The sequence below is a fragment of the Erpetoichthys calabaricus genome, chromosome 5 (genome assembly GCF_900747795.2).
Source record: "Erpetoichthys calabaricus chromosome 5, fErpCal1.3, whole genome shotgun sequence".
In the NCBI taxonomy this organism is placed as follows: Eukaryota; Metazoa; Chordata; class Cladistia; order Polypteriformes; family Polypteridae; genus Erpetoichthys; species Erpetoichthys calabaricus.
This window is the reverse complement of record NC_041398.2, coordinates 145251144-145278206: the sequence shown is the minus strand read 5'-3', so window position 1 is coordinate 145278206 and position 27063 is coordinate 145251144. Positions and strand designations below refer to the sequence as shown.

General features: G+C 39.1%; 2 protein-coding genes across 4 annotated transcripts in view; both read left to right on the top strand.

The window, feature by feature from the left end:
- The window catches only part of trappc11 (trafficking protein particle complex subunit 11), a 973608-nt gene that overhangs the window by 248356 nt on the left and 698189 nt on the right, over nt 1–27063 (top strand). The window lies entirely within an intron of this gene.
- The window catches only part of LOC114652669 (solute carrier family 22 member 5-like), a 134503-nt gene that overhangs the window by 66116 nt on the left and 41324 nt on the right, over nt 1–27063 (top strand). Inside the window, exons 4-7 of the mRNA XM_051928451.1 lie at nt 18975–19146; nt 20247–20372; nt 21583–21586; nt 24908–25005. Coding sequence (XP_051784411.1) covers nt 18975–19146; nt 20247–20372; nt 21583–21586; nt 24908–25005 — 400 coding nt within the window. The remainder of the gene's footprint in view (nt 1–18974; nt 19147–20246; nt 20373–21582; nt 21587–24907; nt 25006–27063) is intronic.

Genomic DNA, 27063 nt, shown 5'->3' with positions numbered 1-27063 from the left:
GATACTCAGTCATTATGAGTTGGACCTTACAAATAAGGTGCCTTTATACTGCAATCAATTCAAACTCCTTAACAACATACTGGTGATCTCTGTTTAGAAAATTATGTGATTTCTGAAACCAATTGGCTGCACCAGAGATGATTTAGGTGTGTCATATTAAATGGGGTGAATCATTATAGGATCAATTAATACCTGATACAATCTGGAAGAAACTTGCACCTTCACCTTGTTTTCCAACAAGACAATGACCCCTAGCATAAAGCCAAAGCTACCTAAGAATGTCTGAAAAGCAATAATGTAAATGTCTTGGAGTGGCCAAGTCAGAGTCCAGATCTCAATCTAATTGGAAATTTATGGCTGGACATGACAAAGGCTGTTCACTCACAATCCCCGTGCAACCTGATAGAGCTTACGCAGTTTTACAAAAAAAAAAAAAAAAAAAAAGAAGAAAAATTGCAGTGTCCAGGGGCCTCATGTATAAACGGTGCATACGCACAGAAATTTTGTGTAAGAACGTTTCCATGTTCAGATCGCGATGTATAAAACCTAAACTTGACGTAAAGCCACGCACATTTCCACGGTACCTCAAAGCCTGTCGTACGCAAGTTCTCCGCTCAGTTTTGCAGACTTGCGGCACCCAGCGTCAAAGCAGTGCTACTGTTCCTGTGTGGTTTATCATTCTTTTTCAGATCCACGTCCCTGACGCGGCTTTATAAATACACTGAAATTAATTAGTTTAATGCACCTGATTGTAATTAACCAATAACAATATAATGGTCCACGGAATGGTCAAACTATTCCAAATACCATAACTGCTTTAACGTTGTTACTCTCACTGCACCTTCTTCTTCTTCTTTCAGTTGCTCCCGTTAGGGGTTGCCACAGCAGTTCATCTTTTTCCATATTACTCTCACTGCACCACTCAGAGCAGCTGATTGGAAAGAGAATTTATCGGTATACAGCATCAAGCACATGCTGCCTCAGCCATGCTCACATGGCAAACGCTTCAAACCTTTCCTGTACGGACCTCGCGGTTCAGAAAGAGTTTCATCCCAAGAGCTCTAAACGCACTCAATCACTCCATCAACTGCTCCTTGTAGAACTGTTTGGACTTATAAGTACAATCACCTCACTATAAACTTGCACTACAGTTATAATATTGCACAACCTGAGCCACTTTATAAAGCGCGTATTTACATATGATGACAGTATCATTTTTAAGATGAAATGCAGCAAAATATGTTTATTATATTATACAGATAAAAGCACTGTATGCTTCACTGAGACAGGCGTGAACGATAGAATAATTAAACATGTACTAGGAAGATATTTCAATGTTCCTTAAAAGTTTTGAAGAATCGGCGTTATAAGCTTACAGATGGCTTAACGTCTATTACAGAGCTGATTGTGTGGCGATAGGTTTCTTGGAAAAAGAAAAGGAAGGACAGGAATTGGAGGTTAGTACGTTTGAAAGAGACAGTACTGCAGGGGCGGCCTTAGGCATGTGCAAACTGTGCTCCTGTACAGGGCCGCCAAATCCCAGGGGCCGCCACGCCAATATGTATTGAATATAAAACAGAGAAAATAACGACACTGCTAAAAACGCAGTGGCAAATTTCGGCAAAAGTTAAACGCTTGTGTCATGAGCACGAGGCGGCTATGCAGTGTCCACAACGGATGTGGCCATCCGCTGTGCATTAGATACCATATTGACATTGGCGGGCGAAGGGGCCACCGATTCTTTTTCTGCCCAGGGCCGCCACGAGCCTAGAGCCGCCCCTGAGTACTGCTGCAATAAATTATTTCATCGAAGGTCGCACACAATCACTGCGTCACCGTGTTCCCATGTTTAATAACGTGCTTTAACTCCTATCATCATGAAAATGATATCACGTATATATCTCAGTATTTTAGTTATTCAGAGAGCTGTAATATCACGAATGTAATGGATGCTGTGTCCTGTCGGAGGAAGAGAAAGCCGGTTTAAGAAGCACATAGTGATTCACACACATAGAGCACATAGAAGAACACATACAAAACAAAGCATTTAACGTGCTACTTTGATTACGATGGGATTTGAGAAACTGGTTAATTAAACGATTTTAAGATAAAGTTTATGATGTTCTACTTTAATGACAAAATAAACTACGTAATTAAAGTGGAAATTTTGAGATTGAAGTTGACATTTTGTGCTTTTTCCCCACTTTGTGCCCTTTTTTTCTCTGTACCCTAATAAGCTTTCATATGACACTCAGATGGTGGGCTACGTCTCGCCTTTTCACGGCGACTTTGATATCTGACAATTTCTTTTTTATTTTGAGCACTGTGTGACTTTGTGAACTTGAGCTTTCAAGTTTCTCTGACATGCTATGTCAGTCGATTAGCTTCCTTTTGTTGTTTATATCACTGTTTAAACCAACAAATAGTACGTTTTTCCTCGCCTCCACTTGGTATTCACTGAAATTCTTCCATTTTTCCTCTTGCTTTTCCCATTGTCTTTTCACAGAACACTGAGCTTAAGGGCTGTTTATATTGATTTGCATATTCAAAGAGGCGTAATTCTAGGAGGAGTTGGGGCAGGACAGCAGGCACATGCACGAGCGTTACGTTTCACGCTGATCGGGATTTATGTAGCAGAAGAATGTGGAAGTTTGTGTACACACAGATTCCTGCATCTGGATTTTTCTGTGCATAAGCACATTTCAGCTTTTGTGCTTACGTCATGTTATAGTGCGAATTCTACGCACGCCGTTATGCATGAGGCCCCATATGTGTAAACCTGATAGAGACCTGTGCATACAGTGTGAAGGCTGTCAGGGCTGCCAGAGGTGCATCTACTAAATACTGACTTGAAAGGGGTGGCTAATTATCTTCTTATATAATACATTACTGTGGTTGTCCGTTTGTCTGTCCAGGATTTTAAATCACCTGCAGCTCGCTGACATGAAATTTGGTACACATATACTACGTGACCTCTACTATCTGCTTTCGGGGTGATGATTGACCTCCAAGGTCAAAGTTCAACCCAGGAAGGTCAAATAACCTGTAGCCTGAAATTTGGTACACATATATTACTCTGAAACTCTTCACTCCAGCTTTATATTGAAAGCGAACAGTTTTGGAATTATTACTATTATTATTTTTATTTTAGAATCATCTCTTGACCGTGCTTCACATGCATATTGGCACCATTCTCATCCCTACTACCTTCGTGTCACTTCCCATACCTCTTCATATCTTAAATCATTTTTGAGGCAGATTGAAGACTTAAGTGTCAGCTTAAATGAAAAATTAAGGAAAACGTACTAAGTAATTGCAACACAAACACTGACTTAATCAGTTTTAACGTGAAAAGATGCCGACGGAAGAATAGAAGCAGCAGGCCACTAGGATGGAGAAAAGAAGAGCTGCTTAGGAAGCAGCAAGCTCATCAGCCTCTGAGCATTGTCACAGGTGGCTAGGGGTGGTACCCAGCCAGGACGCCCCAGAGGAGGGCTTACGCCTCCACCAGACTACGTGGGGGCGACCGCCCTGGTGAATTTGGGGACCACGGGTACAGAGCTTTGAAGCTCAGCCCTGTAGGGGCCTGTGGTCACTGCCAAGGGGCGCCCCGATGCCTACGGAGCCCTGGACCTCAGCGCTTCCGCCACACTCAGAAGTGCTAGGGGGAAGAGGACCAGGGACACCTGGAGTGCTTCCAGGTGCAGAGCTGGTACTTCCACCACACTGGGGAGTGCTGGCGGAAGCTTATCGGAAGACACCTGGAGCACATCTGGGTGATCATAAAAGCGGCCACCTCCCTCCATTCAAGGGCTGAAGTCGGGTGAGCAGAAGGACAGAGCTCAGGTGGAGAGGAGAAGAGGCGGCCTGAAGAGAGTGAGGCATTGTGTGAGGGCCTGGACTTTTGGGGAGTTTGGAGGTTTGTGTGCACTTTTGTAAATAATAGTCGTGTAAATAAACGTGTGTGGGTGATTATAACGATGTCTGCCTGTCTGTTTCCGGGCTGTCTTCCACAGCAGACAAATGCTAAACGTACAGAGAAAGAGTATGAAAACTATGAAGAGCGCACTCAGCATTTCCGACAGGTTGACGCAGAGCGAAAGAGAATCGCAAGAGGAAATTTATTCTGAGGAAGAGGCTAATCGACGTCGGCAATCAGTAGTCAAACGTGCCAGAATTGCAAAGGCAAATAAGACAGAACAAAACGCCATCCAGCGATGACAAAGAGACACTGATCGTGTGAGAATAGCTAGAATGCTCTCAGTCAAGTGTATTTACTGCACGTTATCGTGCAGTGCACCATTACTGGTGGTCGATATTTGTAATTAATTCAGACCACTTTGCAGATATCTGTTTTCACTTTCACCTTAAAGAGTTTTTTTTCTGTTGATCAGTGTCTAAAAAAGCCAAATTAAATCCACTGGGATTTAAAGTTGAATAACAATAAGATGGAGAAACTTCCAAAGGGTGAATACTTTTTATAGGCATTGTATGTTCATTTTTGTAAGAGGGATGATAGAAAGAATTCGGACTGAGCATATTGCACAGTTCCTGTGATGTGATGGTGTTTAATGGTAGTGGGTGGTCAAGATCAAGGCCTTGTAACTTATTATAAACTTTTTTGATATGGTGATGTTTTTACATGAAAATAACAGTTTTGTGACCTTGCAAAGCTGATGGATATTTAGGGAACTTTACTCACTTCCAGGGGCAGGCCTCACAGTAAGGAGACTTGGGTTCCTGTCCCGGCTCCTCCCTGCAAGGAGATTTGCATGTTCTCCACATGTCTGTGTGGGTTTCTTGCAGGTGCTCCGATGTCCTCCTACAGTCCAAAAATATGCAATTTAATTGGATTGGGATGCTAAATTGGCCCCAATGTGTGATTCGGGTGTTGGGGTGTGTGTGTGTGTGTGAGTGTGTATCTATGTTCATCCAGGATTTGTTCCTGCCTTGTGTCCTATGCTGGCTGGAATAGGCTACAGCACCCCCCATCCCCGCAACCCTCTGCAGGACTAAGTGGATTAGAAAATTACTGACTGACTACTCACATCCAGAGTTAAATGTTTAACTTGGTATAATATTACAGTGTCTAGTTAGAGGGAATGTCAAATTTGACAATTGAAGTTGCTGATCTCTTCACATGAGATTTGCAGATTACATGACTCTGTGGTGACTTTCCAGCACAGTTTCACATTTCTGGTGTGGTTGTTGTTGTGTTGCTAGATAATCGACCCAGCTGGTGACATCACAGGGTTGTGAGTATAAAGGCCACAATAGACACTTCTTGTTCATCTGAGTTTACAGAAAAATGACAAATGTTTAGTAAACAAGCTTTGCTCTATTTTTGACTACAATTTAGGGTTTAATGTTTGGCCTAACATTTTTGTCTGCATGGTTACAAATCATTGCTTGTCTTTTGGTTCACATTTCTTCTTTTGCATGACTGATGGTTGTGAGCATGTGCTGTGACTGACCCAAGTTTGCTAAGATTGTGAATATGAAGTCTATGACTGAAGAGATGTGTAAGGTGCATCACATTTACTGGATTCACTTACAGACAAATTAAGAAACTTCTTAGAACAGTGTCTTCTGGATATGTTGATAAGAATTAAAGTATTTCACCTGTATAGATGGCCTATAATTCTAGATAAGGTTTACAGAGAGTGGGAAAGTGGCAAAGACAGGAGAAAGAAAAAAAATCACCTTAATAAAAGGATACGTGTCTGTGAGCCTGTCTGTGTGTCAGTCTGGTTTGCTATTTCCCTGTCATTCCATTAGATGGTGCATCACAAATATTAACACTGTTTTTACAAATCCAATACCAAATCACATTTCTCAGAGACATATACATTGTATGGTGCTCTGCAAATGTTAACTCTGAAGTCTACATTGATTAATTAGATTTCAACCCATCTTAGATGGGTAGCCCAGCTAGTAAATGAATTAGATTGTTTGTACATTGTAGGGGCTGTAGTGATATTTATTTGCACAATAAATCACATAAGAAAAAAAATCATATTAATTTATTGTTTATTTTCATCCAAAAGGAAAACATATTTTCTGTTAAAATGTACTATGAATTTCAGGTTTACAAATTTAAATACACTCAGTTACTGTGTACAAGTTTTTGACACTGAAAACAAATTGCACAACAACAGACCATTAAAAGATAGAGGGAATGTTGATGTACAGCTCCTGGGTTCAAGTTGTCCAGATTTGTAGAAATACTGCTTCACAAAATTAAGTCTCAAAACAAAGTAAAATAAACAGAATGATTATAGAACTAGTCAATATACAGTAAGTTATTTGTGGAGAGAAATACATTGAATCTTGCATTTTTTATTTGTTTGACTCAATGAATATACAAGAACACGAAACCAAGATTTTAATTTAAGTGCAGTTTCAACAATGGACAATGAAAAACTGGTAGAATTGGTGGGTTAATTTGACAGATTATTAAATTTGATTTGGAGAAAAATCAACAAAAATTGAAGACACACTGTATATATTTGCATTTAAGTTCTCCCGCAGAGAAATCAGGGCTTGATTTTACCGTATAATTTCTGGTATTTTATAATGTCGTCTTATAAGTCGAATGTGGAAAACTAACGCTATTGGTCCAAAAGATTGTCATATGTTAACGCCCACCTGAGAGAGTAACCACAGAGCACACTGCCTTCTTTTTGAATGTATTGTGCCTATGTGACCACACGATAATACCTAAACTATTCCGAAGCAACATTTGCATCAGTGTATCTCACACCCTCATACACCTTTATCGTAAGAGCACCCCTTATCTACAAGAGATTGGAGGAAGCAAGAAGATGTAAAAAAAAAATTATGTCATATGTTTGAACTGGCGTATAAGGGGTCTGATTTTATGATCAATTTTTCGGGTTCCAAGACCCAACTTATACGCAAGTATATACAGTATATCACGGTGTACTGTAGTAAATACAAACATACATATTCTCTCATGCCTGTTTAATTTAAATTGTGGATGCAGAAGAGTAATGTCTGCTTGCAGCACTGGACACAAAGTGGAAAACAATCCTAGACTGGGTTCCAGTCCATCACAGAACACACAAGCACAGACTCAATCACAATGAACCTAACACACATTTCTTTTGAGATTTGTGAGGAAAACCATAACACTCAAAGGTAGTCTCACCTACACTATGGCAGGCCATGTAATACAAACCCAGTGCTGTTTTAAGTTCATACATGTATAAAGTTTCATGGGATGCTCTCATGCTATTTGTAAATTCCAGACAGGCTTTCACATTGTTCTTTTTGAGTAGTGGCTTATTTTGTGCCACACTTCTATTCAGGCCACTGTTATGAAGAGCTCTTGGTGTACTTTACTCCAGTCTCAGCAACTAAACCCTCTAACTCTTTCAAAGTGATTGTTGAAATCTCCTTATTTACACAGAGAGTTGTGAAGGTAAACTTCTTCTAGGCAACAGCTAGTTTTGTAATATTCTTACAGCACCAACCTTCACTGATAAGGAGTGTGTACTAAATGAGACAAACAGGCCAAGACTTATAGTCAGGAATTGTTTTAGCTGTCTTTCTGACATTTCATTGCACTGTAGGATAGTGTTTGAAAGCAGAGCATATTTTTTGCATGCTTGCTGTCTTATAGCTCTAGATATCATTATTGAATTTCCTTATGCAACTAAATATAATGGATAGATGGATTGAGGGGCATTACTTTCTTTTCACATCTGTGTGTTTTGAATCAATTAGTGATTCGATCCTGGCCTGTTGTCAGTGAGTGTGTCACTTCTGCAATGCGTCTAGCACTGCCAGGACAGGCTCTGGTTCCCTGCATCTCGGACTAAGCAGGTATCTGCAATGAATACAAGGACTCCAAAGAAGAGGTTTGGTCCACATTTAATTATCAATACTTGCTTGTCATGGCGTATGTTGGACAGAAATGCACCTAAAAATTTCTCGGAAAATAAGTTTCAGGTCAATAGCATTTTGAAAAAAGAAAAGAGGAAATTAAACTGTTACTTTTACCTAAACTAATGATGGGGTAAAAATTTATAAAATTGCTTTATAATCATTTGATATTCCTATTGCTGGATATACTCTATCATGCAATGGACTGCACTTTTCCCACGTGTAACTGATCTTACTATTATATTTTAGTATTAATATGTATTCCAACTCCCCACAACCTTGAAAAATTGGATTTGGCAGGTTTCACAAATGAATGGATTTATTTTAATATGACTGATGGTCCCCTGAGTCAGTGACAAAAATATGCCGTAATATACAGTTTATGTGAGACGAGTAAGTTTCCTTTGTATAATCTTTTATGCACATGGTCCCAAAATGTATTTGCTCATTAAGCGATCATTAACACGTTCTGCTGCTGATAGTAAAGTCTTGAAGACCTAAACACAGCTCAAAAGCATGTCTGAAATCTCTTGGGTCCTTTGGTGATCAAAACGAGACACAGAACGCTTATTAAGTTCATCACAACTGACGTTAAATGTCATTATTATTATTGGTTTGTAAAACATTTTCTATTTCTACTGGTACCCTACACTCTTTAAAATAATGGTTCTTTAATGGCACTTTATGGTTGTTTACTGGGTCATGTGGTTCCTTGCAGAACCATTGTTGACAAGTAACCATTTAATTTCAGGCAAAGTTCTTTGCATATGAAGTTGCTTTTCTGTGCTTTAAAAAAACTTTGTAATATGTAGACAAAACCTAAAATTTTTAATGTATGGTAGGTTACCTGAACCTGAAAAACCTGAAGTTAGCCTGTATTACTGTATGTATGCAGAAAGAGCCCCTTTAAAACCATGATTCATTGGTATTTCACAAATCTATTACCATCTATTCATGATTATTATACTGTATCAAGCGTGATATGGATCTAGATAATTAAAGGTTCTCTCTGGACCCTTCATGTGGATAGGTCTTTTCTGAACCAAAAATGGTTCCCCTATGGCATCGTTCTGAAGAACCAGTCTGGCACCTTTATTTTTAAGACTGTGTTTTCAATACCACAGCAGGAAGAGTCACAATAACAAAAACATTCCACTGGTTAAAATAGTGACAATTAAGCATATATGCATAATTCAAAGCATACACCACATATTGTGTTCTGTTGTCTATTTATGAAAGGTAAAAATCTACTTTATCTTGAGTGCATTTTGCTGATAAGTGGAAGGGTGCTTCATACTAATAAATTCAATTGAATTAGCTTAATTTTAAAAAGTAGGAATACAGGATAAATTGTGTTGGTGTTTTGCCACCAGGTGGCAACAATGTATATACAAAATAAAAAAGAACAGCAAGCAACTATAAAGAAATACAATGTATTAAATTCAGTGTTATTCTTGAACAAAAAATAGTCAGTTGTAGACAGAATCACCAAACCTCTTGAATATTCACACAAAGATAAACAGCTGAGACTTTATTCCATTTTGAATGATCTAAGATCCAACAGCACCTTTAGCCTTCATGAAGATATTCCAGCATAGGCTTTCTTAGGGAGCAGGACAGGGTGACACCTAAAGAAATGGTTTCTACTTTTCTGTACAATACCGTACCATTTTCTAAGCCCACCTAATCCTGAGCAGGGTCATGGGGAGCTGAAGCCTATTCCAGCAAGCATAGAGATCAATGTAGGAACAATCCCTGGACAGAGCTCTAATCTGTCAAAAGGATGAACACAGTGTTGCACACACCACATACACACTAGTCATCAGGAAGATGGGAGGAAACTGGAGAACCCAGGGGAAACCCACACAAGACATGGGGAGAAAATGTAATCTCAATACAGGGAGGACCTGTATGAGGAATGTGAACCTTGGTCTCCTTACTGTGAGGGAGCAGCACCTCCCTTTTTGTAAAATTGGTAAATTTGATTAGCTATCTTAAGCAAAACACCCTAGCAATATACAGAATATTCAGTGTATCTCAGATACTAACAACAGTAGAGGAGAATATGCAACACTGGTCTTATGAGCTCCTTGCAGTATTTCTTCACCTTCACCTTGTAACAACAGCCTCAAATATTTCCCAGCCTGGGCTACATTTTATCTACCTGTACTTAGTCATCAGGGGCCTCATGTATAAACGGTGCGTACGCACAAAAATGTTGCATACAAACGTTTCCACGCTCAAATCGCGATGTATAAAACCTGAACTTGGCGTAAAGCTGCGCACATTTTCACGGTAGCTCATACCCTGTAGTACGCAAGTTCTCCGCTCGGTTTTGCAAACTGGCGGCACCCAACATCAAAGCAGTGCTACTGTTCCTGTGTGGTTTCCCTTTCCTTTTTAAATCCACATCCCTGATGCGGCTTTATCATATACACTGAAACTAACTGCATATTGTTTATTAGTTTAAGGCATGTGATTGTAATTAGCCTGTAACAATCTCACTGAGATTGCACTGGTGGTGAACCAGCTGAGGGGGGGAAAGGCGCATGGATCTGTGGTATCCGGGGTGAACTTCTCCAAGCTGGTGGTAAGGCTGTCTTCATGGTATTGCAAGCAATCTTTGCTTCCATTTGGGAGACTGGCATCATTCCAACTGACTGGAAAACGGGACTTGTCATCCCTTTCTGGAAAGGGAAGGATGATCGTCTGGATTGCAGCAACTACAGGGGGATAACACTGCTCTCGGTGCCAGGTAAGGTCCTTGCTAGGGTCGTCCTCAATAGGATCCGTGATCACTTGCTCACCTACCAGAAACCGGAACAGTCTGGTTTTATGCCTAAGAAGTCTACCATAGACCGCATCCTGGCACTGAGGGTTCTCATGGAGCACAAACGCGAATATCAGCAGAGTTTCTTTGCAGCATTTGTCGATTTTTGCAAAGCATTCCACTCAGTTGATCGAGCTGCCCTGTGGTACATCCTGAGGATTCGCAGGATCTCCTCGAGGTTGCTGGATATCATGGCCGGCCTGTACACTGGTACTGTGAGTGCTGTGCAGAGTGGAGCCAGGACCTCTGCGTTTTTCCCAGTTGATTCTGGGGTTCGTCAGGGGTGTGTTCTTGGTCCTACTCTGTTCAATGCTTGTATGGACTGGGTGTTGGGCAAGGTCATGGGGTCCAGAGGCTGTGGGATATCTGTTGGTGAAGAAAGATTCACTGATCTTGACTTTGCTGACGATGCTGTGATCTTTGCGGAGTCAAAGGAGGCTCTGTTCATGGCGCTCAAGAGACTGAGCGAGGAGTCTGAGTGTCTGGGCTTGTGAGTGTCCTGGATAAAAACCAAGATCCGGGCCTTTAGTGACCTCTTGGGCACAGCCATCAGCAGTGTGTCTGTTTGTGGAGAGAGTGTTGACCTTGTTGAGAGGTTTACTTACCTTGGCAGTGACATTCATGTCTCTGGTGACTCTTCCTATGAAGTCAGTAGACGAATTGGGAGAGCATGGGGGGGTCATGAGGTCGCTGGAAAGGGGTGTGTGGCGCTCCCAATATCTATGCAAAAGGACGAAGGTCCAAGTCTTTAAAGTCCTGGTGCTTCCTGTCTTGCTATATGGTTGCGAGACATGGACGCTATCCAGTGACCTGAGATGAAGACTGGACTCCTTTGGTACTGTGTCTCTCCGGAAAATCCTTGGGTACCGTTGGTTTGACTTTGTGTCGAATGAGCGATTGCTCATGAAGTCCCAAATGAGGCACATTACCTGCATTGTGAGGGAGCATCAGTTACGACACTACGGCCATGTGGCGCCTTTCCCCAAAGATGATCCAGCTCGTAAGATCCTCATTGTTGGGGACCCGAGTGGCTGGACCAGACAAAGGGGTCACCCACGTAACACCTGGCTGCGGTAGATAGAGGGTTAATAATCTATATTAATAATTAAACATGTGAGGACACAGTGCCGCAGTGCTAACTAGTTCAGGGACTGTTCCTGCCTCACGCTGTATTCTTGCTGGGCTGGTGCGTCACTGGAAGGATAAATGGATAGAATAATTAAACACGTACTACGAAGATATTTCAATGTTTCTTAAAAGTTTTGAAGAATCAGCGTTCTAACCTTACAGATGGCTTAACGTCTATTACAGAGCTGATTGTGTAGCGATTGGGTATTTGGAGAAAGGAAAGTAAAGACAGGAATTGGGGGTTAGTACATTTGAAAGAGACAGTACTGCTACAATAAATTATTTCATCGAAGGTCACGCATGGCGCAGCAAGCATCTTGCATGAGACATGAACAATCACTGCGCCACCATGTTCCCATGTTTAACAACATGCTTTAACTCCTATCATCATGAAAATGATATCACGTATAGATCTCAGTATTTTAAATATTCAGAGAGCTGTAATATCATGAATGTAATGGATTCTGTGTCCTGTCGAAGGAAGAGAAAGCCCAGAAGCACGTAGTGATTCACACACATAGAGCACATAGAAGATCAAATACAAAACAAAGCATTTAACATGCTACTTTAGTTACGATGGGATTTGAGAAACTAGTAAATTAAATGATTTTAAGATGAAGTTTATGATGTTCTACTTTAATGACAAAATAAACTATGTGATTAAAGTGGAAATTCCGAGATTAAAGTTGACATTTTGTGCTTTTTTCCCACTGTGTGCCTTTTTTTTTCCTCTGTACCCTAATAAGCTTTCATATGACACATAGACAGTGGGCTACGACTCGCCTTTTCATGGCGACTTTGATATGTGAGAACTTCTTTTTTATTTCGGGCACTGTGCGACTTTGTGAACTTGAGCTTTTGAGTTTCTCCGACCACTGTTTAAACCAACAAATAGTACGTTTTTCCTTGCCTCCACTTGGTATTCGCTGAAATTCTTCTATTTTCCCCCGTGCTTTTGCCATTGTCTTTTCACAGAAGGCTGAGCTTAAGGGCTATTTATATTGATTTGCATATTCAAAGAGTCATAATTCTGGGTGGAATTGGGGCGGGATAGCAGGTGCGTGCATGTGCATTACTTTTCACGCTGACCAGGATTTATTTAGCGGAAGAATGTGGAAGTTGGCGTTCGCACAGATTTGTGCATCTGGATTTTTTTGTGCGTACGAACATTTCCGCTTTTGTGCTTATGCCATGTTATAGTATAAGTTCTATGCACGCCATTATACATGAGGCCCCAGATGTTTCACCAGAACATCTCCGAAGCTTGTAAAAGTAATTCTCCATGAGCTTTTCAAAATCTTCCTAAACAATTAAATCCTGAGACTCATCTGCTAACATTGCACAGAAGGTCTCTTTCTTTACATGACTACCTCCCTTACCATTGAGATCCATAAGTAGGCCCCAAGGTTGCCACCAAATTGGTTCATCGTTTGGGCACAGTTACATGTGGTTGCCTCCATAAGTGAGATCTTGAACAAAGATAATTCATACACAGTGCCTCTGGTTTCTGCAAAAAAATGTAAATTAAATTAAATTAAACTTTTCTGAAACAGAAAACTGTGATCATCCACAAGAGAGACAACTGCTACTACATGCTACTGATGTTTAGGTGCTTTTGCATATACTGCAATGAAAAAAGCACCTACTGCTTCTGCCCTCATGAAACAACTCAGGTCCAAGCTGATCAATTTTGTTGAAATTCAGCACACTTATTCTTCAAAAAAAATTGTCAGGAAAATTCTTTGTTGTAGAAATATGTCAAATACAATCTACTGTATTCATTTTTGAAGTTTGGTGAATCTGCAAACTCATCCGTCTTAATACAGAAAACATTCTGTGAAAACTTCAAGTACAGATTAATTGATAGTTTCAAATTTATGCTGAAAGAGGTCGCTTCAGGTTGTATATTTGAGTATTTTCCACTTTAACAGTAAGCTTCTCATGGAAGAGTGGTTCTCCAATAAGACTTCAATGCAGGAGAAGGCACGCGTGTGTCACAGCAGCTCACGTCACTTGCTGCTTGATGTAAGTTAACTGTTTCAAAAAAACATTTCACTTATCTAGAAATGAATGTAAGAGGAAATTAATTACATAAGCATCACTCTGTAATATATGTTCTCAGTATTTACATTACACTTAACCAGCATCAGATCTGCATTTGTAGTGACCTAGCAGTCTCAAAGCACATAAATCCCGGTAAGCTGCAAAAGTACTTCCAAATACGCCCACTAGAGGGAAATATAGCCATCAAACTCCAGCTAGTAATAATGGGAAGTACTGAAACTTTATAATATAAAAGATTTATTTTTCACAATAAGTATTCCAATGGAACACAAAGGCAAAATGGAACTGCCTGAGACACAAGGAAAGCCAATGCAAACAAGTTCCAATACATAAAATGAAAAAATAGTCAAAAAACAGAGAAAAATGTTGTAAATCCAAAATTCTAGAATTCCAATTAATCACAAAAAATAATTACAAGTACACTCACCGACTCCCTAGCATGTTCAAAATGAACTGCCAGGAACTGTGAAAGTCTCTGAGGATTTATAGGGTGGAGGGCAGTTCCTGGTGGTGACTGGTAGGTGACCCCTTTTCTTAGTCTGACCACCCATACAGTGCATGGGACATAATACAAGCAGCTTAAATAAAGACAAGGTCAAATGAAATGCACACTCAAAAAAAGCAACATTAACATAAATAAATGACAAAAAAGTGAACAAAAAACCCAGGACTTTAAGCCCCAGCAAAGGAAAGAATCCTGTCTGAAACATGACAGCATTATCTGCAGATTGTAATGATTCAATAGTTCTCTGACACAATGATTTATTGATAAGCCCCAGACCTGCTCTCCATCATGATCTGCGGTCTCATTTGAGCTTCAAAAGAGATTGAAACTCTTCATTGGGTACTTATTTCAAAAATTGATTAGTAAGGTGGGGTTCAGGGGGTGTTATCACAGACCTTCACTTCTATATATATTTCAACTAATAAAAAGACTTTATGACCAACACCAAAGCCCACCTTATTAATCCACACCCCCCCCCCCCCCCCCCAACCTTGGAACTTCTTCTTTTACCCCCAGCCTTCACTTGGTATATATTGCCTTTGATTCCTGTATGTCTAAACATTTTCCTCTGATGATACAGTAATACCTGGTAAGTTGTTTCAAAGCTTAGGAATAAAAACTGTTTTAAAATGTGACTCATTTTCTACCTTTTTTGGTTCTCTATCTACATATATATATATTTGGAGAGAAATATTTATATACTGGAGAGGCAACAGTAAGACACCACCAAAGAGGGAATTGTTTAGCATGGGGGGGCACAAACAATTGCTTTCTCATTATCCTTCCTGACTGATTCTTTTCTAGTTTTCCATTTTGCTAGTGTCCTTGGGCTTCATGTGCTTAAGCCCAAACATGTTGCATACACCTGTTTCCATGCTCACTTCAAGATGTATAAAAACTTTACTTGCTGTAAAGCCACGCACATTTTAATGGCATTGTCACACTGAGCATACGCAAATTTCTGCTCGGTTTTGCAAATGAGTGGCACCCAGCATCAAAGCAGTGCTACTGTTAATGTGTGGCGTCCCTTTCTTTTTTAGATTTGCATCAATGTCGTGGGATTTATCAAATGCACCAAAATTAATTGCATATCATTTACAAATTTAATTCACTTGATTGTAATCATTCTGTAACAATACAATGGTGCACACTGTTCCAACTACCATAGATGCTTTAGTGTTGTTAGAAGATATCGCAAATGAAAGAAATGAAAGAGAGCTTGTATTTATAGATAATGATGATGATGATTAGCTTTTAAGTTGATTTTGATTTCCAAGGGCTATCCTCTTGGAGCTGTGTGCTGAACTGGCACTGGCTTTACAAAGGCAGGCTTTGAGGAATTGTGCTCTAACTATCCCTTTGCAAGTTCTGTCCACTCTCGGGTTTTTAGTCACAGGAGCTTTTCAGCATGAACTTGCTGGTTGGGTATTTCACAATCATCATTGAGTTGTGCCATGCTAGTTGTATGGAATGGTATTATCCTATTGTCATCCAGCTATATAAGATTTCCTTACACTGGGAAACATCAAAGCGCAATGCGCAGCAAAATCCGGTTCACCAAATGTAATTGGAGCGGTCAACTGCATGCACATTGCTATTGCAACAACACTGGATAAGTTACAGCCAGGGATGAATCACCAAAAGAATGAGCTATCATTAAATCATCTGTATTCAGAGAGCCTATAAAAATTGCAACTTCACACAGTCGCACGTGCTTTTTCCAACAAGTGCAGCAAAAGTCAAGCATTATTTTTAAAGATAACAAGTCACCTCAAAGAATCATTTAAAGAGCAAACAATCTACACTATACTATAAAGGCACTTTCAGAGAATTCATTTGCTTATGTAAATAGAAAGTTTTTCCATGCTATTAATGTGTTGCTCTATAGTCCACTGAAAGTGTGTCACATTGTGCAAGCATGTAGCATGCTGCATAACATGGCACACAATCGTTGTTTGCCCGTATCTGAACAGATGTGATATGATGACTTGACCCTGACCCACCAAATGATCAGCCAATTCGGACAGCATTACAACTTTGTTTGAATGTAATTAGCAGAATGTAAAAACAGGTAATCAGATGTAGCGTTTATTTTTTAAACAATTTGTTTAATTTGTGGTCAATAACACATAGTGCAGCCCTTATATTCCTTAATTCACTGGCCATATCTCTTACAGCATCCACTATTGCATTTTATGACTCCAGAACATCATCTGTCAGCACAGAGGCAGATGGTCACCCAGTGGTTTCTGATGCAGAAGTGTGTATGCAGCCAGAACCCGAAGATGTTCTGGGCATAGCAGCACCATCACCACCTGGAGTCACGTAGTTGGCATAGGGATCAGCTTTTGTAATATTGTCTGAAGTAGAATAAACAGATAGTGGGCTGCGACTCGCCTTTTCACGTCGACTTTGATATCTGACCACTTTTTTAATTTGGGCATTGTGTGACTTTCTAAACTTGAATTTTCCAGTGTCTCCGCCACACTGTATCACTCCATCAATTTCCTTTTGTTACTTATACCACTGCTTAAGCCAACAAATAGTATGGTTTTTCCTTGCCTCCACTTTGCAGTCGCTAAAATTCTTCTTTTTTCCACATGCTTTTGCCATTGTCTTTTAACAAAACACTGAACAGAATGGACTATTTATATCGATTTGCATATTCAAATATGCAAAATTCTGTGAGAAGTCGGGGTGGGGCTGAAGGCACATGCACAAGCATTCAATTTCACGTTTATTGGGATTTATAAAGGGGAAGTGCATGAAACTTGGCGTGCGCACAGTTTTATGAATCTGGATTTTTTGTGCGTACACACATTTCCAGTTTTGTCTGTATGACATGTTTCAGTGAATTCTATGCACTGCATTATACATGAGGCCTCTTGTCACTACTGGTAACATGAGGGTTAGGGGTAGGGTTAGGGCTGATTTACAGTATGTTGCACAGGTAGCTCATCTCCTCCAGGATGGCACATCCATATGTGCTGTCACAAGAAAGTCTCGAGCATGCAGGAGATACCAGGAGACGGGCCATTACACTAGGGGTTATACAAGGACTGGAAAATGGCAAACACAGGGTGGAGCAGGGAAACGGGAAGTTTTGGAACTAGGTGTTGGCGATCTTGGGGCATCAGCAGTTGTTTGGGACCAATGCAACCTCATTTTAGAACCCCTTGCCGTTAGTTATAATGCAGCAGTGGAGTGGTGCACAATGAGCGTTCAATGTGACAGCCTTTTTTAAGAATGGTGATAGTATGACTGCTGCGCAAAGGAAATTTTAGCATCATTACCAGTTAGGGTTTCATGATCATGTCCCGTCTACTCATGCAATTACAACATGGGTGTGTAATTTCGAAGAAACAGGTTCAGCCTGTCCCCAGGTGGAGCCACTTTGCATACTGTCTGACAATTGTTTGGAGGGTGTGTCATGTCACACAACGGTGACATTCCATGGCTTCTGAGATTCCCAGATCTCACTGTTTGTGTTTTTTTTTCTTTGGGTACATCTTAAAAGCCAAGTGTACCGTACATGTCATGCAACCATTGCTGAACTAAAAAAGGAGGATTAAAGAGGAAATTACTGGCATTCCTCTTGACATGCTACATCGAGCAGTGCAGAATTTCCACAACAGGTTATCAGAATGTATACAGAAAAATGGACACCACCTTCATGATGTTTCCTTCAAAACATAAAATGAATATTGAATGAATATTGATTACCATTATTAATTGCATATTCTATACAATACATTAAATGTATTTTGTAATGTGTTTTATTCGTGCATTAAACGTCAATTGAAAATTTTCCGTTTCCCTGCGCCACCCTGTATTACCCTTTTATATAAAAAGGGTGACCTGCAGATCTAAGCAACTATAGGCCAATAAACTTTAATGTGCATCACATGTACATTAATGGAAGGAATTATTAAGGGAAAGATTGAGCAACAATGACAAATGGCAAGAACAGGAGTTTTATTGAACAGTTAGCATGGGTTCAGAAGAGGGAGGTCAAGTTTTACCAACATACTGGAATTCTATGAGGAAGCGACAAAAGGATATGAGCAAAGTGGAGCATATGATATTATTTATGTTGACTTTCAGAAAGCATTTGATAAGGCCATACAGTCTGCATGTACCTCATGCTCTTTCTCTGTATTTGTGTGAATACTTCTTCAGTTTTTTTCCTTTTCCTCAAAGACGTGAAGGTTATGTTAATTGGTGAAAGGACCAGTGCAGATGTGTGAATGAGTGTGCCCTATAGAGTATTCCATCCAGGATTGATTCCTGCCTTGTGTTAAACGCTACTGACCCTGAATTGGATTAAGTGGGTTCAGGGGTCGATGGATGAGTGGATGGACTAAAAACATGACTTATCTTCTGGATTTATATTTAATTAACTATTTATCTTTTCATAGCCATATATATTACAATTTCTATGACTTCACCTAACTAAATATGCTACTCTGTATGTAATTATTAACTAACTGTTACTGAAGTAAACTAAATATGATAATATTTGTTTCATCTTTCCTCTAGGCAATGAACTGTTGGTCAAATCCATACGAATTACATATTCTACATTAGGAGTATGTGTGTTTTATGCTTTAGGATATGCTGCTCTTCCCATGTTTGCGTATTTCATTCGTGATTGGAGGATGCTGCTTTTAGCCCTGTCCTTACCAGGAGTTCTTTATACGCCACTATGGTGGTAAGTGAACAAACAGCCTCTGTTTTGCATTTTGTCATGAATTTCTCAATCTAGTTACCTTCCATCCAAGTATCCATCCATTCATCTTCCAATCCCACTTATCCAGAGTTGAGACATGGGGAAGCTGGACCTAACCCAGCAAGCACATAATTTTAAAGATGAACTTCTTACTTAACTGTACATTTTCTTCATTATTTAGAGAATTTATAATTATCCTTCTAGTGTTTAGTTTTGTCTGGTATTGACTCTTTAGTTTAGCAAAAAAAATCCAAATTATCTTTATTTTATATAATTATACATAAGTTCTGATGCAAGCATATTTTGTGTAGCCAAATATCTACTTTGCACAAAGTACAGTAAGCATTAGTTAGGATTGTATAGTAGAGTAATTTTACTACACACTTTATTTCCTTTAAATAGGTAAGTAAGTAATTCTGCACCCAATTATTCTTTACTTTTGAGGGAAGAGAGGGTTGCAACTACAGAGGTTTTGTCGACATTGTACAGACCATAACAGTAAAATGAGAGCTAAATCCACAGATACAGTCAGTCTACAGTTACTGAAAGAATGAGATCATGAATATGAGGTTCCTGGATCCATTCCCCATGAAACTGTGAGGAGCTCTGCAATGATAAACAGAACTGCTCTTTTGGATGGAAATGAGCTAGCTGAAGTGGTTTTGGCTAACATTTAGGATGGCATTCTGATGTCCCCCAAGGGCACGCAGGAGGGATTTTAACTCTCCAGTGGCCTGGAAGGATCAGGAGACTCCCTAGAAGGAACTGGAAAACATTGATGAGAGTAGGCTGGTCTGTCTGTTCTGCTTGGTATCTTGCCAGCACAACTCTTATCCAGGAAAGTGGATCTTATGTGTTTAATATTTTTTGCTGTTGTATGCTGATTCTTAGTTTAGCTCAGTTTATGTTATGGTGCTGCTCACAACAGGATGATTCAACAAGTACACAGTGCTGTATTACAGTTTTATTCAAGTGATTACTTCAATTGCAGGTCTAGGCATTGGTCTTGTGCTGTTTAAAAAATACACATTTTGTTTTACTTAATGTGGTTAGCTGACTCTCTGTATCATTAAAAATTGCAGGCTGATACCTGAATCACCAAGATGGCTCTTATCCCAAGGAGAAATGGAAGAAGCAAAGGCGATTCTTCATGCAGCTGCACAAAAAAATGGAGTTACACCACCAGAAGTTATATTTACACCAGACGAGTCTTTGGAGTTGATGGTACTATTACAATATTTTCTATCACTTTCCTTTACATTGTGATATTTTTCTCAAAGGTATTCTGCCCCATAACAATCCATCATTGTTGGCTAACATAATATAACATTCTTAAACCCACTTAGTCCAATTCAGGGTCAAAGCCTCTGCTGGAAGTTTGGAGTGCAAAGGAAGAAGCAGCCCTCAACAGGACATCAGTCCACATCTGGACCCATTTATGCATACATGGGTCAATTTAAAATTGCCAGTCCACCTAACCTGTAAGTTGTTGGGAGATGTGCATGGAAAATAGGAATACCCAGTACTGCACACTGTGCCACCCGTTCAGAATTGTATTCTACATAAAAATAAACCTATAAATGATCTTTAAAAAAGTAAGAGAATATGAAGGGTTCAGTTACATTTCAGTAACTGCAGTCTTGTTCGTGAGTATGGAAATTATGCAAAAGTGCAACTTGTAATGAAGCAGGGTATAATGGAATATTAAATAAAAACATTTACAATTAACATATATGATGATTGTGCCTGCCTTGTGCCATGACCCTACTCTGAATAAATTGGTTTAGAAGATGGATGGATGGATGGATGGATGGATGGATGGATGGATGGATGGATGGATGGATGGATGGATGGATGCTTAACAAAACCAAAAATCTGAAGCAATATTTTCTCACTTTGAAGTTAATTGCCTATTTGCTATTCTTTTTTTTTCATTTATGCATATGTAATCTAACATAATATTCCATATTCTAAAAAAAAGCTTGTTCTTACTTTTTGATTATACTGTAATAATAATAATCATAATAATTAATTTTATTTATATAGCGCCTTTCCCATGCTCAAGGCATTTACAAAATATAAGAAAGAATGGCAGGGTATACAGTATATAGCATTGTACAAACCAGATAAATAAATAAAGAAGTTTACGACAGTGAATTCAGAGAAAGAAAGCCTAACAGACAACATAATTGATGGTCTAGCACACACACACATACAGGTTACATGAGCATCTTGACAGAGAAGTAAACTGAGAGAAGGGTAATAAAGTCAAGTGGAGCTAAAAGCCTTCCTGAACAGATGAGTTTTGAGTTGTTTTTTAAAAGAATTCATGGAGTCAGCTGACCTGATTAATTTCGGTAGGTCATTCCAGAGTCTGTGTGCTATACAGCTGAAGGCCTTGTCACCCATGGAGTGTAGATTAGTGTGGGGTACAACAAGATTGCCAGAATCAGAGGACCTTAGTGGGCGGGCAGGCACATAGTGATGGAGAAGGTCACTGATGTAGTTTGGCGCAAGGTTATTTAAGGCAATGTAGGTTATTAGTAGAATTTTATATTTGATTCTGTAAGACACGGGAAGCCAGTGAAGACTGAGCAGGATGGGTGTGATGTGCTCGCTGCTGCTGGTTCGAGTAAGGACTCTTGCAGCCGAGTTTTGAATAAGCTGGAGCTGTGATAGAAGATTAGAAGAGGCACCTGCCAGTAGGGAATTACAATAATTGATGCGGGATGTGATAAAAACATGGACAAGTTCCTCAGCATTAGAGAAGGAGAGGAAGGAGCGAACACAGGATATGTTACGGAGGTGAAAGTAAGAAAGTTTCTTAATGTGATTTATGTGGGCAGAATAAGAGAGGGAGGAATCAAAAATGACACCAAGATTCTTTACAGTTAAGACAGGTCTGATGAGATCACCGCCAAGATGGTCTGGAAAGGAGCTCATTTTATTAAGTTGCATTTTAGTCCCAATTTGCAGGAGTTCAGTTTTGTTGCAATTTAATTTTAAAGAGTTCTGCTCCATCCAGGTTTTAATTTCACTAAGGCAGGTTGTGAGCTGAGAAAGCTCTGATGAAGTTCCACTTTTTGTGGAACTTCCACGGTTGTGGCGAGTGCCCTCTTCTACGCAGTGGTGTGCTGGGGAGGCAGCATAAAGAAGAAGGACGCCTCACGCCTGAACAAACTGGTGAGGAAAGCAGGCTCTATTGTAGGCACGGAGCTGGACAGTTTGACATCCGTGGCAGAGCGACGGGCGCTGAGCAGGCTCCTGTCAATCATGGAGAATCCACTGCATCCACTAAACAGTATCATCTGCAGACAGAGGAGCAGCTTCAGCGACAGACTGCTGTCACTGTCCTGCTCCACTGACAGACTGAGGAGATTGTTCCTCCCCCACACTATGCAACTCTTCAATTCCACCCAGGGGGGTAAATGTTAACATTATACAAAGTTATTGTCTGTTACACCTGCATTTTTATCAATCTTTAATTTATTGTTCTTTATCAGTATGCTGCTGCTGGAGTATGTGAATTTCCCCCTTGGATTAATAAAGTATCTATCTATCTATCTATCTATCTATCTATCTATCTATCTATCTATCTATCTATCTATCTATCTATCTATCTATCTATCTATCTATCTATCTACTTTTAACATTGAAGTAGAGCTGAGTATCACCTGCATAAAAATGATAACTCAGTCCATAGCTATGAATAATATGGCCAAGGGGAAGCATGTAAATACAGAAGAGAAGAGGGCAGAGGACTGAGCCCTGAGGGACTCCTTGTGTGACTGGGGCTGAGTTAGATCTGCTGTTGCCAAGACTAACAAACTCTTGCATATCAGTCAGATAGGACTTGAACCACTGGAGGGCAGTTCCAGAGATACACAGCATTTTCTCCATTCTGGACAGTAGAATGTCATGTCTGACAGTGTCAAATGCTGCACTAAGATCTAACAGAATTAATATGCTGGTTTGTCCAGAGTCTGCTGCCATAAGCAAATCATTGGTTACCCGTAGCAGAGCAGTTTCACAGCTGTGCTGCGCCATGTAACCAGACTGAAAGGGTTCCATCAAATTATTCGAGGTTAAGTAGACATAAATGAAGGTCTGAAGCTCCTGTGTTCTTGAGTAGGTAACCTGAAGGAGGAGGAGTTGTGCAGCCTACATAGCAAAACACAATAATATGAACACCCTAGGAAAAACATTATCACAGAATTAATTGCACAACTATATTATCTTTTTCATTTTTCATATATTTAGAATTCAGTTCCTGCTTGACAGCATTTTAATTTCAGCTAAAGGTAAAACCATTAAAAACAAATCATCAGCCTATATGCTAGATATTACCAATCACCCCAGGGCATTTTTACACTCTACTGCATTGTAATACTCTGTGTTTTGAACACATTTACTTAATAATGTTCATTTAGAGCCATTTCCTTTTTGGGGGTCATTATCTAAGACTGTACATGAATTTTGGGCTCTGTTTAGTCTTGAAGCCTATCTATATTGAAATACTTGTTGATTCTGTTGTAAATAGTCCACTCATATAAAAGTTTCTCTGCTTTCTTGACAGTACATTTTGCTTTACCTATACAGTTCTTTTATTTATCTAATAAAGTTTCCATGTTGCCTGCTCTCGACCACATCTACATCAGATTTCAAAGAAGTCTGTGCTGCAGACCCAACAGTGAGTAGATGCAACAGGAGCTCACTACCTTTAGGACCCTTTATAACCAAAAATGATGTTTATTGTCGTATGCAGTTGGACAAAAAGCCATTTATTTATAAATAGTCTGCAAATGGCCCAACATGGAATTGCTCTAACGTTATTATACCTAAGTTCCTTGTAATATGAAGACAATACTACACACAGAATTCCTAATATGACCTCAGAAGTAAATTATACTGGATGAAAATTGAATAAATAGACTTGTAAACTAGGTTTCTGGTTCAGCCTAACATCTAACTTGAAGCAGTTAGTTAATCTGCCAATGCTGCTGTGTAGTGCTACACTTCAGAAACATATAGGAATGAAGTTTACAATAGAAAGGCACATTATAAAGTAATGTTTATCTGTTTGTAAGACATAGTGGTGAAGAGGTTTACTTCACATCCTGGTCCCTTCACAGAGTTTATGCATTGGATTAAATGGTTTTGAAAATGTTGTGTTAAATTATTTGTGTGTCATATGGTGTAAAATTCTGAGTAACCCAGTATTCTATTTGCCTTTTAAGTGTTTCTGTAAACTTGCTGGTTATGGACAGCAGCCAGGGCCGGATTTTCCTATAGGCTAACTAGGCTTCAGCCTAGGGCCTCAAGATCAAGAGGGGCCTACATTCAAATTGTTAGCAAAATTTTATTATCTCTCATGTAATTTACAAACTTAAAAATGGAAGGTGAAAGGGCCTCATAAGTGGAATAGCCTAGGGCCTCTTTTCATATAAATCCGGCCCTGACAGCAGCAATTCCACAGGGATTGCTATATCTTTTTTTCATAAGGTGTGCTTTCTAATTTTAGGCCTCCATTACATATTACATCAAATTATATTCCTTCTGTTTCAAACTTCATGTTTTTCACTTGTCTACCAACTATTTCAAACTGACTTCACTTTGTGTGACTACTCTTTGTTACTGGCTTGTGCTCTTTCTGTGAAGCTCATATTTTATCTCTTGTCTGTGGAACAAATTTTAAAATTAAGTTTATAAACACAATGTTTCATTATCTTTCTCCAATATTTAGCAAGAAAACATTAAGAAGACACAACGTTTGTACACCTACATTGACCTCTTTAGAACAAGAAACATCAGGTATTTGACAGCCCTGGTTTGCCTCATCTGGTAAGTTAAGCCATTTTCAGATTTGTGTCTGTTCCTTGTTCTAATGACATTCATGAGAGCAGAATGCTAAGATACAGATTAGACTTAAAAGAAAATATGCTTATGTCATGAGTACAGAGCATAGAGAAATGTTTGGAACCCCTAAATAATATAAGCCCCCACAAAGGGTTTCTGGAATTGATTGGTTTCCCCTTTTTCTGTTAAAATCGTTTGACATCAGTTCCATTCATTTTGCCTCATTTGTCAGTTATTCACTTTTATTTTTGAGAATATTAATCCTTATTTGGTGATATTTTTTAAATGTTTTTGTGTGTGCAGGTTTTCCATTGGTACAGCCATTTTTTTTATTTGATTTTATGGAAGTCACCATTTTGTGTGTCTGGTCATTGCGATGCTATATGGCTGCCATTGCATGTGAAGCATATGCGATGTGGCACTACATCATGGTTGCTATGACACATAACATAGGTGCTTACATTTAATATTAAGATCAAGTCCTTGTTTTATTTTCTTACTATTGTGAGTCAAAACATCACAGAGAACATTATGGCTTTGAATCTGTTTTTGGTTTTCTGACTTCATTTACTGGATTCAATTTTGGTTTTGACAAAAGATCATTCTAATTCCTGTGTAATAGGCCCTGATGTTTTACTGACAGTTCCTTTGGCTTTCATTATCAACAAAACATTTGCAAATATCTGCCATGCTTTTTGCACTATAAAGACAAATTCCTATTTCTGTGATGTGGCAATACATTTAAATCAGCCTTTTTTCCACCCCGGGTTGTTCCTTTATTTATTTTTGAGAAGCCCTTCAATCCTGTGGCATCAGTCTCATTCCTTCTCTTCTCTTTCCTCAGTTTTGGCAATGATTATTCCTTTTTTCTCCTCATAGTTATCTCCAACTGGACCAGTCATCCTTCCCACTCATTTCTTAAACTGTTATCTTTGGGCACTAATATCTGCCATATTGGCTTTCATTGGAGCTGCTTGAACTTTATGTTAGAGAAGATCTTCTAAAACAAATAAAAATGGACCTGAGCTGTAACTCAAATCCAGAAACTGGATGCTCTTATACAATCGACTACATTGCAATCAAGGTCAATGTCTTTTTATTGCCAAATGTACAATGTATAGCAAAATTATTGCTCACAAAATGTTCCTTGTAGACACAATAATTAACATACAACATCAGGAAAAGAAAATCCTTAAACTTAAATATAATAATAATAATCACAGTAAATAACACTAAACACAATCTTATGTACAAAAGAATCACAGACGATGTGGCACTTAATTTGCTGAGTTGATTATAGACAGTTTATCAATTACTACATGAGAGTTGAGTAGCCTTACTACCTGTGGGTAGAAACTGTTCTTAAATCTCACCGTTCTGGTGTTAATAGTTCTGAAGTGCCTGTCTGATGGATGGAAGGAGGGAGAAAAATGTCCATGCAGGCTGACTCAGGTCTTTTATGATTCATTTTGCCTTTTCCAGTTAGCGCTTGGCAAATATGTCTTGCAGAGATGGTATTGTGTCTCAGTGATGGTCCTTACTCCTTAAACCTCCCTGTGCAATACCTTGCAATCCTTAGCTGAACTGATGCCATATCAGAGCACCCTGCAGTCTGTCGGAATGGACTCTGCAGTACAGTCTTGCTGCACATAGAATTTGGAATGGGGAAGTTGGCATCAATGCTAGATATTTCTTTGTGTTGTTTTTATCCTGTTCCTTTCTTCAGTTTAATTCCACCATATTGCTTCCTGATTTTTTACATTTTTATACTTAACCAAAACATGTTTATTTGATATATTTACTGGAAATCTGCTTTTCGTCTAACAAATTGTTGTGACCCAAAAACACAGCCTTTTAAAGAGAGTAAATATAAGTTTACAGATAGCTATATTTCAAGAAAAAAATTATACAAACACAAATAATAAAAAAATTAAGGTAAGAACTAACCATGGACAAAATACAAGACATTCAGAAAGACCAAACATGCACACACCCATATTTACAGGAGTAATTTATTGTTACCTTAATGCATAGTTGATAGAA